Genomic DNA, 21,236 nt, shown 5'->3' on the forward strand with positions numbered 1-21,236 from the left:
TTTTCCTAACAAAAAACACAATGTCCACAGATTTACATTTAACTAAAACAGTTTGAAATGTTACTTACTGAGGTGCTGTAGTTTTTGAGAAATGAGTAAAAGTAATAATTTTCTTCTCAGTTTTAGCATGTAAAAACGTATTAACCAGTTATGCTATGGTTTTGGTATAATATCATAACTGGTTAAGAGGATGTTACATGCTAAAATAATTTTGGTCTCATGAGACCAAATTATTTTGTGACTTGTTTAACTAATTTCTCAAAAACTACACAACCTTAGTTAGTAATATTTGAAGGGAAGCTTTCCACTATCGTTACTTCAAACCCTGTAAGTTTAATGTAAATCTGTGGACATTTTGAAAAAGTACCCGAATCATTTAAGCAATGTGGAAAATACATCAGTTGTTAGCCCCCAAACATTGAAAAGTTTACTGACTAATTTTTGAAATTGTAGCGAGCGGCTTACCTCGTGGTGCGGGGGCGCCAACATCAACTCCATCCTGCAAATAAGGCAGAGGGACAGAAACAAATGTTATCTTGCAATATTTTTAGAAAATGGGATTACCCTGATGCAAACGGATTACAAAACAAAATTACCTGGGGTATAAAAGAGGGAGGGAGGGGATTGTTGATAACGGTCTCACTCTTTAGACTCTAGATTTCAAATAGAAGGGTGTTAAAACTGACACCGCGGGTGTTGTCACATACCATATTATAGATACTGAACATCAAAATTGACACCATAGGTTGTTAAACACCATCGTAATAGATTTTGCAGAATTGAGTGTTATTTTTAAAGGCAGTGGACACTATTGTTGATTACTCAAAATAATTATTATCATAAAACCTTACTTGATTACTAGTTATGGGGAGAGGTTGATAGTATAAAACATTATGAGAAACGGTTCCCTCTGAAGTAATGTAGTTTTCGACAAAGAAGTAATTTTCCACGAATTTGATTTCGAGACCACAGATTTAGATTTTGAGTTCTCAAAATCAAGCATCTGAAAGTACACAACTTCGTGTGACCATTGTGCATCAGTGTGTTTTTTTCTTTCATTATTATCTCGCAACTCCGACGACCGATTGAGCTCAAATTTGCACAGGTTTGTTATTTTATGCATATGTTGAGATACACCAACTGTGAAGGCTAGTCTTTGACAATTACCAATAGTGGCCACTGTCTTTAAGCATCATGGTGTAAATTTGAAATTTCTTTTGGATATCTATTTGTGACATTAAGACGGTAAGATGGTGTAAATTTAGCACCCCAGTTGTTGCATTGCAGCAGAGTCTTGACTAATATCTCGTCGAAGAAGCATGGTGGTATTTGGCTGTATTTTGGTTTCGCTATATCTTAGTTTAGTTGGCCCTTTTCGAAACCACGATGTTCTGGCTTGGGATCCGTCCACTTGATTGAAGCCCACGTAAGGAAAGCCCACGTTTGCTAAAGTGAGCATATTACATAAGCCCTAGCTCAAGCCGTGTTTTCGAAAATGCACAGATAAGTGAAGCAACGTGATTTCAGTCAAAATTTGATGGGAACTGGGCCCAATTTCATAGAGCTGCTAAGCACAAACATTTTCTAAGCATGAACTTTCTTCCTCGATAAAAACAGGATTACCAGCCAAGTTTCCATTTGTTGCATATTGCTTGTTACTGGTATTCAGCTTTTGTAAGCTTATCCTGAAAATCACATGGAAATTTGGTTGGTAAACCTGTATTTATCAAGGAAGAAATTTCATGCTAAGCAAATTTGTGTGCTTAGCAGCTCTATGAAATTCGGCCCTGGGCCCACCACATCCTCCAAAACGGACTCCTCTGTGTGCACACATTAAATTAGTCCAAAATTATTACCAGAAATGATTCTTAGAAATTGTAAACCCAAATTATTCGGAAAAAAAAAAAAAAAAAAAAAAAAAAAACTTGTTGGTTTAGCACAATTCACAGACTAAATAATTATATTATAATAAGCAGATTTTTTAACCCGTCATTGCTTCAACTTGTGAGGAGACTTGAATGATACATTTTGTCTTTTTATTTCCGTCAAATTATCTTGACGAATTGAGGATGGATCCATTCGAAAAATTTGGGGTTACAGTGACGAAAGGTATCGATTTGGCGCGCTGCTCATGGCCCACTTTGACATCGTGTATACATTACTATAACACTTGGATTTTAAAATCGTCGGAAAACAGAATTTTATTTAGAGGCTAACATAATTACGCGTTGCACTGCGTAGTCTCAGTTTAAATTAGTTTGGTTCATAGCGGAAGGAGTCGGTTAACCCAAGCATATCGTGTACTAAAACACCTATCTAGCATACAAATTAGCACTATCTAAATTTCCAAACGTCAGTCCCTTAGGCGAAATAAAGCCGACGGTGTTAACTTAGCCACGTTCAAGTAAGATTTTCAAACACATAACTTGTCTGGGTGTATTTTACTATAATCTTAGTATCCCATTTTCTAACGAAAATCACTTCCAATTACTAACACTTTAACTTGCACTTTCTGGAGTTCAGTTTAGGTACAGATTGGCTGTATATATGCAGCAGTGTGCTATCTTATAATTCCAGTCTTTTCACTCGTGTGGAGACGTCAGAATCCTGTTGCATTCCCATCATGTCATGAGGCTGGATGCTACTTATAGAGGAGTAAATTACTAATTTGCGTTCTATTACGTGGGTAATTCCCCAAGCGCATACCTAGGCACGTAGGTGTGTGCGTATTATACGTTTCAAGACACATCTTCAAGTGATGCCGGCTTGCTGGCACATTTTGTTCTGTAGTATAGAATTGCCATCGTGACAAATGTTTCTCATTTCGTTTTAAGGATCCCCTTGTTTGAATCGATTTAGAAGAAAAAAAATCCCCATCGGAAAGCACTATACGGCAGTGGTAATTTTGAAGTACAGAAAAAAACAATTGCTGCTGGCTTTTTCTCCTGAAGACGAGCAGAGTATACTGTTCAAAACGTCGAGAGCAAACCGGCTCTTTTCAGAGCCAACAATCACCCCTTAGAGATTTACACATGGTTGTAGCCGCAAGTTTACTATTATTGTTTTTAGTTTCTTTTTATTGGGTAACTAGTTTGGGTAACTAGTTTGGGGTTGTGTTTTTTTTTACCTTTAATATTGTATTCATTTTGTTTGTTCGAGGCTGCAGTGTTTTAGCATTCTCTGTGTATGATGAGGCATCGAATGCAGTAGCGTCCGCTTTCTGGCGTTTAATATTCACATGCATCGAAGTGTGACGTCACTGAGATGTTCATTAACTATAACTTTGTTGTGCTGTCTTTTCGGTAATGAGTCAGAATACCGAGCAATGATAAACTAGTATCAAAACATGAACACATGAGCAGTAACTGCTTATGTGTAACGCGTGGCCTAGATGTAACTATAACGTCTTGACCCAAGACTAGGCCTAGCTTAATTTGTTTTACCAACCACACACATCGTCAGATAATATTTGGTGAGATAACAAGCCATTTAATCATAATCTCGTAAGATGCCTTGCATAATCCGTAAATAGAACACACAATGAAAAACGTATTTGGCAGTAACGTTCCCCTTTCCCAAACTCATAATTTGAGAGTTAAAAACTGCTATATTTTTTACATAACCATTACTTCGAAATGTAATGATTCTCAAAATACTTCATACCCCATAAAAGTATTCTTCACCAGCTTGAAGATGCCCCCAGCGCGACCCCGTCTAAAAGTTCATCGTTCCAAATTGATGGTTTGTGTCACGTCACCATACGTCATCCCCAATGCAAACAGAAATGCTTCGACATATGTCTTTACCCTCCAACAAACCCCTCGCTAAGTAATTCAATTTTTAAACCCCTGTCCGCCCATCGTCTCACTCTCTCTCTCTCTCTCTCTCTCTCTCTCTCTCTCTCTCTATGTATTTATTTATTTGTTTCATCGATGGTGTATGATACGTTGGTATGCCATTGGTGACGAAGAGAATCCGGGTACGGGATATCTCAGCGAGCCGTGAATGAACCGCGAAGACTTTAGACGTGCGGAGTAGTCGTTAAATGTCTGGTTTAGCGAAACGGCTCTCTCGCAACTATCTCGCGAGACTGTGGCTCTGTCCGAGACAACTGCCTTCATGACTACGGTCCCATAAATATTATTATTTAAAGACGCTGGCAACTGTTGGTTATTGCCAAAGACCAGTCTTCTCACTTGGTGTATCTTAACTTTTGCATAAAATAACAAACCTGTGAAAATGTGAGCTCAATTGGTCGTCGAAGTTTCGAGATAATATAATGAAAGAAGAAACACCCTTGTCGCACGCAGCTGTGTGCTTTCAGATACTTGATTTCGAGACCTCAAAATACTTGATTTCGAGACCTCAAAATCTAATTCTGAAGGACGAAACAATGGTTAAAGCCATTGGACACTTTCGGTAAACAGTATTGTCCAAGGCCCACACTTCGTGTATCACAACTTATATATAAAATAACAAAACTGTGAAAATTTAGGCTCAGTTGGCTATCGGAGTTGGGAGAACGGAAAAACACACCCTTGTTTCCCCACGTTTCGCCGTGTTATGACATGTGTTATCCGTAAGTAAATCCGTAATTCTCGATATCGAGAATTGATATTGTTTCAATGTTTTCTCAAAAAGTAAAGAATTTCATGGAATAATTTCAAGAGAAGTCTTTCACCAGTACCTTCTGTAAACCCTGTAAGTTATTTGTTAATCTGTGAACTTTTAATTTGTTTTCTGTTCCGAAAGTGTCCACTGGCTTTAAGTGTCTTGCTTAAGGACACAAAATGTCACGACTGGGACTCGAACCCAAGTCGTGAGAGCGGTAGTCTTGCACAAAGCATCAGTCTCACGAGATACGAGAGAGCCATTTGGCTATCACAGCGACGGGCAACGACTTGGCGACAAGTCTACAAAGACTTCGGAGGATGAAGTTGAGGTTAACGTCAAGCTTATTAAAACATCAGACATCCAATGAAGGGTGACAGGGCTGGCCTGGTTGTCATATTAGCAGGAGAGGATGCTCTGTGAAACTTGAAACCTTTCACCGGGATGGGGAACAGCCTCACTGGCAGCTTGCGGCATTTTACCCCTCCCTCCATGATGCCGACAGTGATGAAAAGTTCAATTTTTACCTGGATACATTTGTCAGATCTAGGTTTGGCTTAGTATTACTGCACGTTTTTTTAAACTGACATTCATAAATACCTCAGACAGTTTCATTATTCCTATTGGTGGAGAGCGCGTCACGTGGGTGTGTATACACCTTTGTTTATGACCGGTAAAAAGTGTTAATTCATGGGCGTGACACGCGACCTTGCACCTGTTCTTACAAGACAGTTTCTTCATTCATATTGGTCGAGAGCAACAGCTGAAACAGTTGTGCCACATCACGCGATACGCGCGACGCGCACAGCATTCCCTTATAAGGAGTTGTTTACCCGAGGGCGGCGGAGGGCTTTATTATTTCATAGCTGGAGGGGTGTTGTGTTGAAAGAAATCATTTAACAATTTTTGCATTTATTTAACTTGTTGACCAAAAAGTGATGATGTTTTTGACCGAAAAGGTATTATCGGTTTTCAACTAGTGGTTTAAACCCGCCGAGGCCTGGTTCTTTATAATTTACCTCGAGTTCGTCTCGGTAAAATGATCAAGAACCAGGCCTCGTTGGGATTAAACCACTAGTTGAAAACCTCTTCACCACACATTGATTCCCTTACCGAAATGAGAAAGAAGATATGCGTTATTGTTATTAGCAAAAGCCATTCATTTCAATTTTGCATTATGCATGATCAAAACGTAAAGGCATATACCTTCCCTTTCGGAGAAATTGCGGTTTGCCCGTCAAGGTCCGAATGTTGAGACATGGCCCTGGTTCGCGAAGTTTCACAAGTATAGGGACCTTACCCACGCCAATTCCCCCCAAAATTTAAAGATCATGTAAAATTGCAATAATTGATGGTTATGTTCTATGGGAAATAACTAATAACGTACAGGTTTGGGTAAGAACCTTTAGAATCAGACGTCATGTAAATTATGACGTAATTAATTACGTTACAGAATTGGTAAGAAACAAAAATCGTGAAGATCATAGATTTACATAAAACTTACACGGTCTAATGATGATGATAGTAGAAAACATCCCTTGAAATATTTCTGTCTGAAACGTCATGTTTGATGAGAAATAAATAATCTAACTTCGAGTTTTATTCATTTTTATTTTGGCATCAATGCAATGCAAAATTTGTAATCGGTTTTTCACTATTCTCTCGTGACCCAGATGACCGATCGATCTCAAACTTCTACAGGGTCGTCAGTTTATGTATAATGAAGGGTTACATAAAGTGCTTACACTCCCAGCAACTTGTTTGCTAGCAAAACCAATTCTGTAATGATCCTTTAAATGCGGATATAAGTGAAGATGGACATTGTTTTTTACACACTGTAGATGTATGGAACCAGTCATGCTCGTAAAGTCGAACAATCTTTTTCTCGGTTCATTGGTTGAAATAATAAGTAAAACCCGCTGAGGAAAGAGAACAAGCACGCGAAACTCTCTCTATCTGCCCTGTGTCATGAAGTCACGTACTACAGAATTGGTTTTGCTAACAAAACAGTTGCTGGCAGTGTAAGCACTTTATGTAATCCAGCATATACATAAACTGACAAACCTGTAGAAGTTTGAGATTGATCGGCCATCTGGGTCATGAGATAATAGTGAAAAACCGATTACAAGTTTTGCATTGCATCGATGCCAAAATAAAAATGAGTAAAACGCTCACTGAGCGATAAACTCCAAAGGCGAAGTTAGATTATTTGTTTCTCATGAAATATGACATTTCAGACAGAACTATTTCAAGGGATCTTTTCAAATATCATCATCGACCATGTAAGTTTTATGTAAATCTGTGATCTTCACGGTTTTTGTTTCTTACCAAATCTGTAACGTTCCTTTAAAGACACATACACACCCAGTGGGTCTACTATAGGAAAGCTTTTTGACAAATTGCAATCGCGTGTTATTACCGCTTTCCGACATTTGGTATAGCTGTTAAAGTCCGCCTCGCTTGGTGTATCCCAACATGCATAAAATAACAAACTTGTGAAAATTCATCAAAGTTATAAGAGAATATTGACAGAAAAACCTTTGTTCAACACAGTTGTGTGCTTTCAGATCAGATGCCTGTTAGGCTTCAGCTGAAGAATTGTATTATTTTGTGTAAGAAATTACTTCTTTCTCAAAAAATACGTTACTTTAGAGGGAGTGTCGTTACTCACAATGTTGTATACCATCAACAGCTCTCCATTGCTCGTTACCAAGTAAGATTTTATGCTTAAATTATTTATGTATTTACCAACATTGTCAAGAGTCTTTAAACGCACTTCTACACACATTAGGCCTCCAAATAAATCCGCTTTTTGACAAGGTTACAATCGCAGTTTATGACCGCTTTCCGACATTAAAGACACTGGACACTATTGGTACATTGTGTTATAGTCAAAGATCAGTCTTCTCACTTGGTGTATCTCAACATACGCATGAAATAACAAACCTGTGAAAATTTGAGCTCAATTGGTCGTCGAAGTTGCGGGAAAATAATTAAAGAAAAAACATCCTTGTCACACGTTGTCACAGTTGTGTGCTTTCAGATGCTTGATTTCGAGATATCAAATTCTAAATCTGAGGTATCGAAATCAAATTCACGGAAAATTACTTATTTCTCGAAAACTACGTTACTTCAGAGGGAGCCGTTTCTCACAATGATTTATACTACCAACAGCTCCCCATTACTCGTTACCAAGTAAGGTTTTATGCTAATAATTATTTTAAGTAATTACCAATAGTGTCCACTGCCTTTAAGCGGATGTTTTTCAATCGAATATCCCTGAAAGCCCACCAAATTGTTTTATTGAAGCTACAGTTTTCGATCATGCACGTGTTTGTGTGTTGATGGGGGTGTTACTCGTTGAAACAGACGGCTTTAAACACCCAAACAATCTGGGTGATTTGAGATAGCTGAAGTCTTTTATTATTTGACTTAGAAATTACATCTTTTTCAAAAACTACGTCACCTCAGAGGGAGTCGTTTCTCTCAATGTTTTCTACTATCAACCTCTCCCCATTACTCGTTACCAAGTAAGGTTTTATGCTAACAATTATTTTGAATAATTAGCAATAGTGTCCACTGCCTTTAAACAGACATATAACAGTTACCTAAAACAGCGAGTTGGTCAATCAACAACCACATGACCTCGTGGGGTCGTTGACCTTCTAGAGGACGTGTTAATCGAGGTTGAATTAGTTGTTTAGAAGGAGGTGGGTAGTTCTCAAATCTGACTGACCAATCATGGTCAGGATTAACATATGTTCAGTTAATTCATGTCAATAGCTATATTTATGAGTGTGAACTAATAATACTTATAAGGTTTACTATAATGTTATGGGTAGTAGGCACTATGCACTTAAAGGCAGTGGACACTATTGGTAATTACTCAAAATATTTATTAGCATAAAACCTTTCTTGGTGACGAGTAATGGGGAGAGGTTGACGGTATGACACATTGTGAGAAACGGCTCCCTCTGAAGTGCCTTAGTTTTCGAGAAAGTAATTTTCCTCGAATTTGGTTTCCAGACCTCAGGTTTAGATCTTGAGGTCTCGAAATCAAGCATCTAAACGCACACAACTTCGTGTGACAAGGGTGTTTTTTATTTCATTATTATCTCGCAAGTTCGATGACCGATTGAGTTCAAATTACCACAGGTTTGTTATTTTATGCATGTGTTGAGATACACCAACTGTAAAGGCTAGTCTTTGACAATTACCAATAGTGTCCACTGCCTTTAAAGTGCACAGAATACCGATGGTAAATAGCGTGTTCATAAATGTTTGGTAATCACCCCTAAAACTAGTGGCATACAAATTTAAGTAGGCCAACAGCTGCAGCTTACGATAGTAATAAAGCATTTTTCAGAAACATTCCACGAAGTTTATTCTTCTTGTGTGGACAATATTTTGGCCCCTCTGTTTAAAAAAAACCAAATGAATGGGCAATGGGCATAATATCGACATCTACATTATATAGGACCCCACCAACCTCATCAAAAACCCCGCCCCATCCCTAAACCCTCCCACTATCAGATGCGAATAACAAAACGTTTTATACGTCTACTCCAAAAACTAAGACCCATTTTCCCCCAGACTGTCGACATGAGGCCTTTTCCAAAGCGCGGCTTGGGCTTCTGCTCCGGTTTTGGCTCTGTCATCGATGTTTGAGCAGTGTACAGTGCGTACGGTGTTTCCAACCAAACGAAGCCCGGAGCCGGAACCTAAGCCTTGGCTAGAGCTACAGCCTATAACCCGGAGTTTGGAAAAGGCGCCTGTACTCTAGTTTGAGTGGAAAACGGTGCATGTTTATACAAATCGTCCTGAGAAAAGTTTACCTTTTAAATTTGATTTATATACTACAATATTATTTAAGCCCAAACATGTTTTTCCCATTACCTTTATGATTTTCAAGATACATTTTTCGGATTATGATCTTTAAAAACTAAACTGGTTTAAATTGATATACCTGTCCACATAACAACCTGTCAGAGTAGTATCAAATCATATCCATTAAGTGACATGGCATTGGAAATCCATTTGGATTTGAAAGGTAGACAACAATTGCCTCTCTTCATAGTGAATATAAAGGTGCAGTAGAAAAAAACGTTATACAAGTGTTTCGCAGCATAGACGAAAATGTGATGCTTCATGAAAAAAACAAACTCATTTTTTGCTAACAATCAAAACAAGGCTTGTTTGCTCATCATTGTGTAGAGGAGCCTTAATACCACAGTGCCACGGATGGGAACTTCAAGGCGAGGGTTATGCACTGATTTGAACTGTAAACCCAAATGAACTGCCACCAGGGGAACATTACCACATACTCGTGGGGCTGAAACAGGGCTACCCCTACCCCTTCACAGTCCGTAAAGGGGGGGGGGGGGCATCATTTGCTCATTTTTCATTTCATTTCATTTTTTAATTTCACAGGTAAACATTCAAATACAGACAATAAGAACAGTAAGAAAACAAAAACATGCACATACAATTAGGAGAGAGAAAAAAAAAGAAAAAAAAAGTAGGACCCCTGATGGATTTTAAAAAAGTAAACTAAATTACTATCCAGTTAATCTCCAGATACTACAATTAAGAACAGACAATGAAGGACATTACATATGGACATGGCATACAGTATAAAAATATAGAACTATACAAGCAGTTTAAACTATAAAAGCACTTAATGGGCATTCATTTGTATTTTCATTTCATTTAAAGGAGTTTGTTTGTGGTTTACCACGACTCTGTAAACGAATCACCATGACATCTTTCTTATAGTAATCAACCGGAACAGACGAGGAAGGACCTCGTAATCTGTGTGATCATGAGGAACATGACAATGAGTTGGATAAGGGCAGGGTGTACTTTTGGATTGTCAAAGACCAGTATCATCAGTTGGTTATAACGATTAGAGATAAATAAACTGTGACTTTATGCTGAGCTAAATCTTACTGAGAACATGGGGCTGTATCCGAGTGGGTGGCTACGGCTACAACTACGGTTATGGCTAGGATACAACTATGGCTGCGGCAAGGATCATAATATGGAAAGCTCGGTGGCTTTTGTAGTTTGTTTTTACAACACAACTTACGCATTTGAATGATGACAACAACACTGTAATCGTCACCCAAATCTGCCGTGAAAATAACTATTTGTGTTTATAATTATATAGGCCAGTCCAAGTCCCTGGATTGGTGAAATATATCCACAGGTTCACGGTCTCAGTACGTGCTTGTACCACTTTAGTTGTCGAATCAGCGATAATATGGTCTACTGTCGATGTCATACTCCGTTGCGTGAATGGAAAGTGTACTTCATGATCACTTTGTCATGTTTTCATCGGGTGCTGCATTCAGCATGTCACGGAGGGCAGCTCTATTGACCAGGGCCCAATTTCATAGAGCTGCTAAGCACAAAAAATAGGTTAACAAGACGTTTCTTCCTAGATAAAAACAGGGTTTCCAACCAAATTTTCACGTGATTTTCAGGATAAGCAAACAGCAGCTGAATACCAGTAACAAGCAATAGGGGGTCTATGCAACAAATGAAAACTTGATTGTTGATCCTGTTTTTAGCAAGGAAGACATTTCATGCTAAGCAAATTTTTGTGCTCAGCAGCTCTATGAAATTGGGCCCTGTTGTTTGCGCAATTCTTGTTTCGTGCGATTTCGGATGAGCCTTTTTGAGGTATGGCGGACACAATGCTACAACACTATAAGGTTTGGGTAAATTTAAACAGTACACTACTATCACGTCCGCCATACCTAAAAAAGGCTTATTAATTTGCTGCACATTTTTTTGCGGTGGTTTGCATTCTCTGAATGCAAATAGTTAGATCCAATTTACTTATTTCAATTATCATGAATAATTTTCATTTTGTTTGACCATTTTTTATTTTAATGTCAATCTTATAGTCAATTTTTTTTAAACAGGCTTTTTCGAAAATGTTTTGTTCCAGCTCGAGAGGGCTTGTTTGGAGTTGCTTTATTTTAATGTATAAAACTAATAAGTTATCAACTAATAATTTATATTGTGGGATCAGACAGAAACAGAATTTGGAGAAAGATACTAGGTGATTGAATTCCCAAATCCCTTGTTTTTGTGACCAAGGGGGTTGTTCAACGAAACCTTGGACCCTCTATAATACGTTTTAAAGGCACTGGACACTATTGGTAATTACTCAAAATAATTATCAGCATAAAACCTCATTTTGGTAACGAGTAATGGGGAGAGATTGATAGTATAAAACATTGTGAGAAACGGCTCCCTCTGAAGTGACCTAGTTTTCGAGAAAGAAGTAATTTTCCACGAATTTGATTTTGAGATCTCAAGTTTTGAATTTGAGGTCTCAAAATCAAGCATCTGAAAGCACACAACTTGGTGTGACAAGGGTGTTTTTTTCTTCCATAATTATCTGGCAACTCCAAAGACCATTCAAACTCAAATTTTCACAGGTTTATTATTTTATGCATATGTTGAGATACACCAAGTATTAAGAAGACTGGTCTTTGACAATTACCAATAGTGTCCAGTGTCTTTAAAGGCACATGGACACTATTGGTAATTACTCAAAATAATTGTTAGCTTAACAACTTACTTGTTAACGAAGCAATGGAAAGTTGTTGATAAAACTTTGTTTGTAACGACTTCCTCTGAAGTAACGTAGTTTTTGAGAAAGAAGTAATTTATATCTAAAAAAAAATAATTTGAATTTAATTCGAGATCTCAGCTGAGCTTATGTCTCGAATTCAAACATCTGAAAGCACACAACTTGCGCAAAGACACGGGTGTTTTTTTCTTTCATTATTCTCTCGCAACTTCGACGACCAATTTTATTGAGTTCAAATTTTCACAGGTTTGCTTTTTTATGCATTTAAATATGGTAAGATACACCAAGTGAGAAGACTGGTCTTTGACAACCAAAGGTGCCCAGGGCCTTTAAAGAATATTGCTTTCCTATGGTTATTTGAGATGGATTTCCTTGTATTTTGGGTCATGGGTCCTGCTGATATGTGAAACACATGGCAGACACTTCCAGTGAGGGGGTTACGAACCCTTTACTTGAAGTTTCAACAACTGAACATTTGGATGGGTAAGTTCGTCATCACTCAAACATAATAAAGAGGTTCCTTTTTACAAGGAACCCCAGGGGTTTGGGGTTAAATCAAGTACCACATTGACGTCGCATAAGGGATGTGTATGCCTTTTTTAGATCACTCAAGTCAAGATTCAAAGTTAACTACCCTTTCTGAAAGTCTTTTGAATTTGAGCTCCTGGCGTGTTGAAATTTAAAAAGAGCATAACAAAAAGTTTAAATGCAGTGGACACTATTGGTAATTACTCAAAATCATTATTAGCACAAAACCTAATTTGGTAACAAGTAATGGAAAGCTGTTGAGTATAAATCATTGTGAGAAACGGCTCCCTCTGAAGTGACGTAGTTTTTAGCATCATGGAATGGTTTACAATGTGCAGTTAATCAAGACCAGAATCATCGGGGCGAACCCATTCTCTTTTCAAGAAGTGCACTGGGTTATTTTATACGTTACACAACACAACACACGGGACCCACGGCTTTACGTCCCAGCCGAAGGAGTTCGGTGTTCTTGAGTCGATTTCACAAAGAGTAAGTTAGGACTAGTCGTAGGAGATATTAAAAACGTACGTGGCTAAATCCTAAGTTAGGACGAGTAACTCGTCCTAACTCGAGAAAAGACTAGTCTCAACTCTTTGTGAAATCCACCCAATGATCGGGGCCCCATTTCATGGCTCTGCTAACCGTAAGCACAGAATCAACGCTTACGGAAGCAGGGAATGCTGTGCTTACGGCAAGCGTTCTTCACGGATTAGCGGCGAATTTTGGCTTCTGCGCGTGCGTACTTCACACGTTCTTAGGCATTCTACGCTTACAAGGCTAGCGCAGAAATTCGGCGCTTGCACGTAAGCGGGGAATCGCGATCGTAAGCGCAGAATTCGGCAGTAAGCAGAGCCATGAAATTGGGCCCTGCTCGGCCACGAGCAACGAGGCACACTATCCACGTGACCCTCAAATAACATGTCAGGCTATTCGACACTGATATTTCCCATAAATAAAACTGTCAGTGAGTTCATGACACTGATTCGATCAGACTGAAGCTTCTTCCGGATTAGTGTTATGCCGTCTGTGACCTACTTAAAATGTGTAACCTTTGACATCCGGGTCTGCTCTGATGACCCCTTAGTTTGTTGGGGCTTTGATCCGTGGGGGGGGGGGGTGGAGGGGGGGGGGATCAGAGTGATACAAACAAAATGTGGCTTTAAGGACTTCATTTTGAACTTCCCTGTGAATGAACCCTCCTAAAAGTTCCGGTTACTTTTACGATGCCTTGGGGAGCTGTATCGCTTTGCAAATAGCTTTGAGTTGCTGTTGTTAAGACCAAATTTGGTTATTTGACTGTGACAATTTGCGCTTGATCATAAACTCTGCGGTAATAGGAAGACAAGTTCTCAAAAGAACATAATCTGACCAGCAACATACATAATATGCATGGTGTTATACCGCAAACCAAATGTACATTGGTACCTCACCACCGACTTCTCCGAAAACCATTTTTTCTGATTTACATATTATAACGGTCTTCCCGATATAATGCAATGTTAAACATTGTCTCGCTATATTCGTGCTGAGCCTTGCATTTCACACTTTTAACTCGGAAGGGGCGGGGTTACTTATCAAGAAACACCCACCCTTCCCCCCATTGGTTAAAATCCCGGATACACAAACAGCTGTGGCTGTCACACTGCTGTCCTCGAAACAGTGTAGTCAGAGTGTATAGTATGAACTGGAAAACATGAATTCGTTTATTGTGAATGAATGGTGTCCCTAAATTTGTAGTAGATTCCAAAAGTTGAGACTTTTCTTCTCTTTGGACTAGATCCTTCTTGCCATTGAAGAAGTTCTTTGTTCGAACGAAATAGTTCATTTTCATCCTAAACTAAATATATTTAGCTCCTCCAAAGTCGATGTTTGTATATAACGATGACAGATTACGATGTTCAATACGTGTGACAGCAACAAACCGGGGTGTTAAAATTGACACCGTGACCTAGGGTGTTGCCAAATAGACCCCTGCCCACCCCCCCCCCCCCCCCCCAAAAAAAAAAGGGGTAGAAGATGAAGATAAAAAACATGGATTGTAATTTGTTTTTATTTTATAACAATATCTGCCAAGACAGTTCCATAATTATTGGTGATAGTTTTGATCCTCTCGTTGGTATCTTTATGTGACAACACCCATGTGTAAATTTTGTAATTGTGAATAACTTTTTTTTTGCAGTGTGGATTAAAACTAAAAGGTGTATCCTAGGTAGAAAAAACCCCAAGCAAATGAGCACACAGAAAATTTGAACTTACCTGGAGGGTCATGCATACTAGGAGTGAGATCATGAGGCAGTGATAGTAAGAGCTGGTGGTAGTCATCTTCAACATGATGGGTAAATGTCAATTATAGAGAAAAGTTATAATAATGTGGGTATTCACGTACGTCCAAGCAAAAAGAAGTTCCTTTCCTGTCAAAACTGTCAAGAGTAGATCTGTTTTAATTTTGATGAGGTGAAAAATGCTGACTGGAATTTTTTTACGGCATGTTTGATGCTCAAAGATCACGGCAAGTTGAAACTCTTTTTCTCACCTTCCACGTACTACCCCAGCATCAACAACCAGCAGAATTTCCCCAGTTCAAGATGTCAAACCTCCTGTTTTTGTTGTCAACTGGCTCCTCAACTAAACCAGCTAGCTCCAACACAACAAAGTCGGCTCCACAGCTAGGCACCAGCTAGCTCCAACCAGCAAGAGTCGGCCGAGCTGTGTCAGCAAATTCTCCGTTTACCACCGGGGCCCTTTTGCCTTCTTCCTCTCTCTCTCTCTCTCTCCCCGACACCACCGACCGCCACACGGCACCAAATCACCCACGGCACCACGCTCTGCTCACTGCTACTGCTCTGTACACACCTTTACCCACCCCAGTACACAGACGAAAAGAGACAGTGTGTTGCTTGACTACTCCACGGCTAGATAGCCTGCACACCCCCCCTAGACTTGGTTTCAAGTCTGCGATCGTGGTATTTAGTCTACATGTATTACATGAAATAGCGCCCTCTTGTCTATAAACCTCCATCATTAGGGCAAATTCGAGGGAGCGACTAGACTTTACCAGAAACTGTCACGTAGCTCTCGAGTTGACTACTACATGAATATGGTTTACTTGTTATTCTAGTCGGACTAGTCAAGTCTAAGTCGCCACCCGAACTTGCTCGTGGCTGATGCAGAGGAATAACCGCGATCTCAGACTTGAAATCACGTCTACACACACACCCCGGAGCTCCGGATAGTATCTGAGTCTGTACACATTAATTTGTTGACCTCGTGTCCTCGTCTAGGTCATCGAGCCCGTGACGTCCCCGTGATGTCTAGTACGCTACTTGACGTTCCAGTCTTGGGAACGAGCGAGCTCATAGTCATGTATTATAGGCAGCTACCCTTGAATGAAGGACATTACCTTGCCACAAGCACATTACAATGAGGACTATCAGCTGTGGAATGTTAACAACTGTAAATTGAAGGAGTTTTTACTTTCAGCCCAGACAATTTCTGGAATTCCCTCTGCCTGCATCTTTCATAATCCAAATAAGATGGTTGTCTGGTAAAACGACGGCAACTTGGGAACAGGCAGCTTGTTCGATCTAATGCTTTCTTTATATCACTGATTTTGACAGCTGTAAATATACAGTTTTACAAACCGTACAATGCGCTTTACAAACGGTGCCCTTGTCATTTGGGCCAATAACATTCCCTTTCTCAGCTCACTGGGCCCCGTGCGTTCGTCAAAAAGCTTTTTCAAAAATACAATATCAACCCTCGCAGGTACCCATTAATAATCCCTGGGTTAGGAAAACTTATTTGCTCAAGCAAACACCTGTCACGGCCGGGATTCGAACCCACACTCCGATGACTTAACCACCAGAACTTGAACTCGATGCTCTTAACCGCTCTGCCGTGACACCCAGATATGATTTATGATTTGATTTGGTTTGAATCGGAAAGTAACAGCAAGCACATGGAAAGTATATACACATGGGGAATACAATACAAAAGCAGAAAACAAGCAAGAACAAACTGCTCAAAAGTATATTCAAGGATAACCCAACGTAAAGGCAGTGGACACTATTGGTAATAACTCAAAATAATTATTAGCATAAAACCTTACTTGGTGATGAGTAATGGGGAGAGGTTGACAGTATAAAACATTGTGAGAAACGGCTCCCTCTGAAGTGACGCAGTTCTCGTGAAAGAAGTCATTTTCCACGAATTTGATTTTGAGACCTCAAGTTTTGAATTTGAAGTCTCAAAATCAAGCATCTGAAAGCACACAACTTGGTGTGACAAGGGTGTTTTTTTCTTCCATAATTATCTGGCAACGCCGAAGACCATTCAAACTCAAATTTTCTTCTCACTTGCTGTATCTCAACATATGCAGCGCTTCGTGAAATCGGGGGCTACTATTTGAAAAAAAGTAGCACACACCCAGTTGTTTTCCAGCTCAATTTGTCAATTTGAAAGAGTAAAAAAAAACTCCCCAATTTAGGGTGCGTTCGTTTGACTTGCCTGGGTCGACCCCGTCGTGTGGCATTTTTTTCCCCAAGATGAACGTGTGCAGATAATTACCCACGTTCGTCCTGGAAAAACAAACCGCCACACACCGGGGTCGACCCAGGGAAGCTAAACGAACGCACCCATAGATGTAAGCGGATTTATAAAAAGGTCAATTACGAAGGTCAAGAAACAAACTGTTTAGGGGTTTCTGTGTCCACTAGAACCCTCACTGTGAATAAAGAACCCATCTGGGTGGATATAGGAATCTAATACAGACTTGAAATAACTTCTGCTTTTTCAGATAAGTGGATTATTGAAATCACGATTTATCAATAACAGCCCACTGCTTCAAGGTCAATAAATAAATAAGTGCAAATGCTCACAAGGGACAACTTTGTATTATTGTATAGGCCTACTGTGACTTCATGTCATATCGCCTACAGATGTCAGTGTGAATTGAGATTTCGACGAAAGCAAATGATCGTGAAGTGGAGTTTTTGCAGACAAGTTTACACACTTGTTTTATTGTAAGTGATGTTTGGAGCTTTGCATGGTGTGAAGGGTGACAATAAGCTATACTTTAAACAGCCATGTAAACATTATCTGTTGAGGTAGTGTTGGCTCGATGAAAGCACATCATAGTGAAAGTTGAGTTTTTACAGACAATAAAAACCAAGAAACAAAATGTCAATTAACACTTCAGTTTGGTGTTTTCCTGTTAGAGATGTTGAAAAGAATTCTTCGGTTCAAAGGGAGACTAATCACTCGTCGGTAACACCATAAAATAAGATTAGTTGAACCAATCAGACAGTAGTTGGTGCAATCCACCCCTCCCCCCCAGGGGGGGGGGGGGGGCTGACAAGGTCTTTTTAGTGAACAATAACTCATTCTCACTTCGGAAGTAACTATTTATAGTCGACTTTGGGGATGGGTGTTGGATCTGAGAAGAGCCTATAAAAAGGTTTATTAAAGACGAGCAGAGTTTACTGTTCGAAAAATAAGAAAATAATGAAAGAAAAACACACATGTTGCACAAAAATGTGTGTGCTTTCAAGATGCATAATTAAAAGCTTCAGGCCTGACGAATTTTCTCTAAAACTACGTTACTTCAGAGGGAACCGTTTCTCACAATGTTTTATACTATCAACAGATTTCTTTTGCTCATTACCGAGTAATTTTTCATGCTAACAATTATTTTGAGTAATTACCAACAGTTTCCAGTGCCTTCAAGTCAATTCAAAACGAGGTCAGGTTAAATCTTTTACTCAGCCGACCTTGAGCTCTGAAACGACGGGGCAACATCGGTATCACAAAAACCACAAGGTAGACCTGAAAAGGATTAGTCTTCGTCCAAGACGTGAAGACGTCACTATCTCATATTCGTATCGCTGTTAAAAATGTCCGTAAATTTACGGACTCCGTGAATTTACGGACTCCGTGAAGTGAAATATTCCGTAAATTTCGCCGTTATTTTACGAACTTTCCGTAAATGCAAATATTAGTTACGCCAATTAGCGTTTTTACAATCAACCACATTCGCCCAAACACCTACCTATAATAAAATACATGTAAGTACAGTTTTTGTTTCAACCACAACTGTGTAAAAATCATAACATGTAATACAAACCCACGTTAAGGGACTTAATTCTGTTACGGAATGAACAACTTTTCCAGGTAACTTTGTTGCAGCAAAAAAAATAAAGTTCCGTGTTCCTGCAGCAAAATTACCGGGACAAGTTTTTTCATTCCGTAAAATATAAAGTAAAAGTACGGATAATTATTTCTCACAGTGTACGTAAACAAATGGTAGCAAGGCTTGGAAATAATCCATACGAAGGTCTTGAAACCAAGACTATAGAGAAGGGGTCCGTTGACGGTGACAGTCAGTAACATTCCCCTACCGGGGAAAAGCACCTCTCCCCCCTGGGGAGTACACACCGCGAGCAACCCATCCAGGGATTTATAGGAAGGGGGTCAGTTTATAGACCCGATCCTCGGCATCCTGGCGCATGGATGCGAGGGAATAAACTACCTGAGAGTTCATCCGGAACATTGTTTCTCTGGAGACTTTCAAAACAAAACTGAAAACACTGGTGTTTTTTTTTTTAGACAAGCGAATACTGTGTGTAGTTTCTTAGCAATGGGTTTTTCACAATGTTTAATCGGTGTACATCTATTACATATATAATAACTGAAATGTAAATAATAGTGCACCTTAGTAAATAAAACCATTCAGTTATTGTTTTCAAGCAGTGTATAAAATCAATGTCACTTTTGTACAAGATTTCGCGATTTGGCCATTGACCGCTATTGAATTGAGCAAAATAAAAAGACGGACAAGCATTCAGCAACAGTTTAATCACCCAATGTTGATACAGAGAACAATGGGAAGAAAAACAGCTGAGGTATTCCACCGGCTTCGCCCGGTCTCAAGACTGTCATTGAGATATTAATGTTAGTTTTAATGAACCAATACAGTGTGAAGCCTGAAGAGGTGAACCACACACGGACTGACGTTGGACTTGCATTTAGCACTCAACACTTTAAAGGAACACGTTGCCTTGGATCGGTCGAGTTAGTCTTTGAAAAGCATTTGTATTCGTTTGTTCTAAAATGCATATGATTAAAAATATATTTCAAAGTAGAATGTAATGATCCATACAAGTATCACTCGAAATTGCACGGTTTTCCTTTTACCTCGTCGACAAACACGGTCGGCTATTTATATATGTGTGTGTATCATTGTATTCTACTTTTAAAACTCCTTTCTAACCATATGCATTTTATAACAAACGGTTACAAACGCTTTTCAAAGACCAACACGACCGATCCAAGGCAACGTGTTCCTTTAATAATGTTTTACCCCACCCTACTCACCGGCACCCCCTCCAAATAAAGAAAGTACTTCATTAATAAATGTAGCTGTCAAAGCTACTCTAGCAGAAATGGGAGTGACGTCGTCTGGACACACCCATCACACCAGTGCACCCAAATGGATTAGCTTATTAGGGTCGACAGAGGGCGCTGTTTAAAATTACAATTTCAATTGATGAACGATTCAGTGAAAGTATCCAGTTTCATTGCATTGTTTTATTGAAAAGCACAAGATTCATTTCAAATTCATATAAAAAATTTCAATCACGGATCATAATGATCAATTTAAATTCATTAAATATATTTATTGTTTGCTATAAAAAAAAAGATTATTTTGTTAGTAAATTTAGTAAATCTGTTTGCTTTTGTTCAGTACAATTAAGTTGATATAAATCATTTACGCATCACTAACACTAATAGGATTTCAAACAATCTATTAAAGGTGAAATAAATAACATATTTAATATTGCATAACACAAAAGACTGACAGTACATTAATATTGTAAGTAAAGTATTTCAATTTACAATGTTCAATTCAGAAATTCACGCTAAGATAAGTATATTTGTATACAAAATATTTTTTGCCCGATGGCTGACCCATGTCGCTTCATCATTATTTTGTTCCGCATTTTCAAAACGCATCGATTGAAAGGTTAACTGTCATGCTCAAAAGCATGACATTTTGTATTCCGTGTACATAAAGGAAAACAAGTAGGCGTGCACACACAAATCCCAGAGAATAAACAATTACAGAACTACAGAAATATAAAAGGATGAGGGCATAATTTTTTAAGATATTAAATATTTGAAAGATTTACTGTCGTGACCAAAAGGCACGACGTTTGTATTCCTTGTGCAAAAGGAGAATAGATATAAGTATATATACACACACACACAAACCAAGAACAACAGTAACAAATTTATAGAAAAATAAAAGGGTGAGGGAATAAAATTGCTACTTTTTTAACTGCTGTGTATTTTTTTTTAAACCATATTGCTATTTTTGCTCATGGTTTTTAATCCTGCATTTAAATACTTTTCTTGACTGTTCAGCGCTTTGAAACAGTGTTAAAGCGCTTTATAAATGCATTTAAGTTAAGTTAAGTTAAGTTACAATACAGAA

The 21,236-nt window shown here is 38.8% G+C and overlaps 1 protein-coding gene across 4 annotated transcripts in view; it reads right to left on the bottom strand.

Moving 5' to 3' along the window:
* The window catches only part of LOC117289316 (zinc metalloproteinase nas-15-like), a 43,643-nt gene extending 28,036 nt beyond the window's left edge, over positions 1-15,607 (bottom strand). For all 4 annotated transcript variants that reach the window (XM_033770388.1, XM_033770387.1, XM_033770386.1 and 1 more), the window contains exons 1-2: positions 15,002-15,607; positions 466-499 (exon numbers count right to left, since the gene is read on the bottom strand). In XM_033770388.1, coding sequence (XP_033626279.1) covers positions 466-499; positions 15,002-15,076 — 109 coding nt within the window. In that variant the 5' untranslated portion in view covers positions 15,077-15,607. The remainder of the gene's footprint in view (positions 1-465; positions 500-15,001) is intronic.
* Between the last annotated feature and the right edge of the window lie 5,629 nt (positions 15,608-21,236).

This window comes from Asterias rubens, chromosome 4 (genome assembly GCF_902459465.1).
Source record: "Asterias rubens chromosome 4, eAstRub1.3, whole genome shotgun sequence".
NCBI lineage: Eukaryota > Metazoa > Echinodermata > Asteroidea > Forcipulatida > Asteriidae > Asterias > Asterias rubens.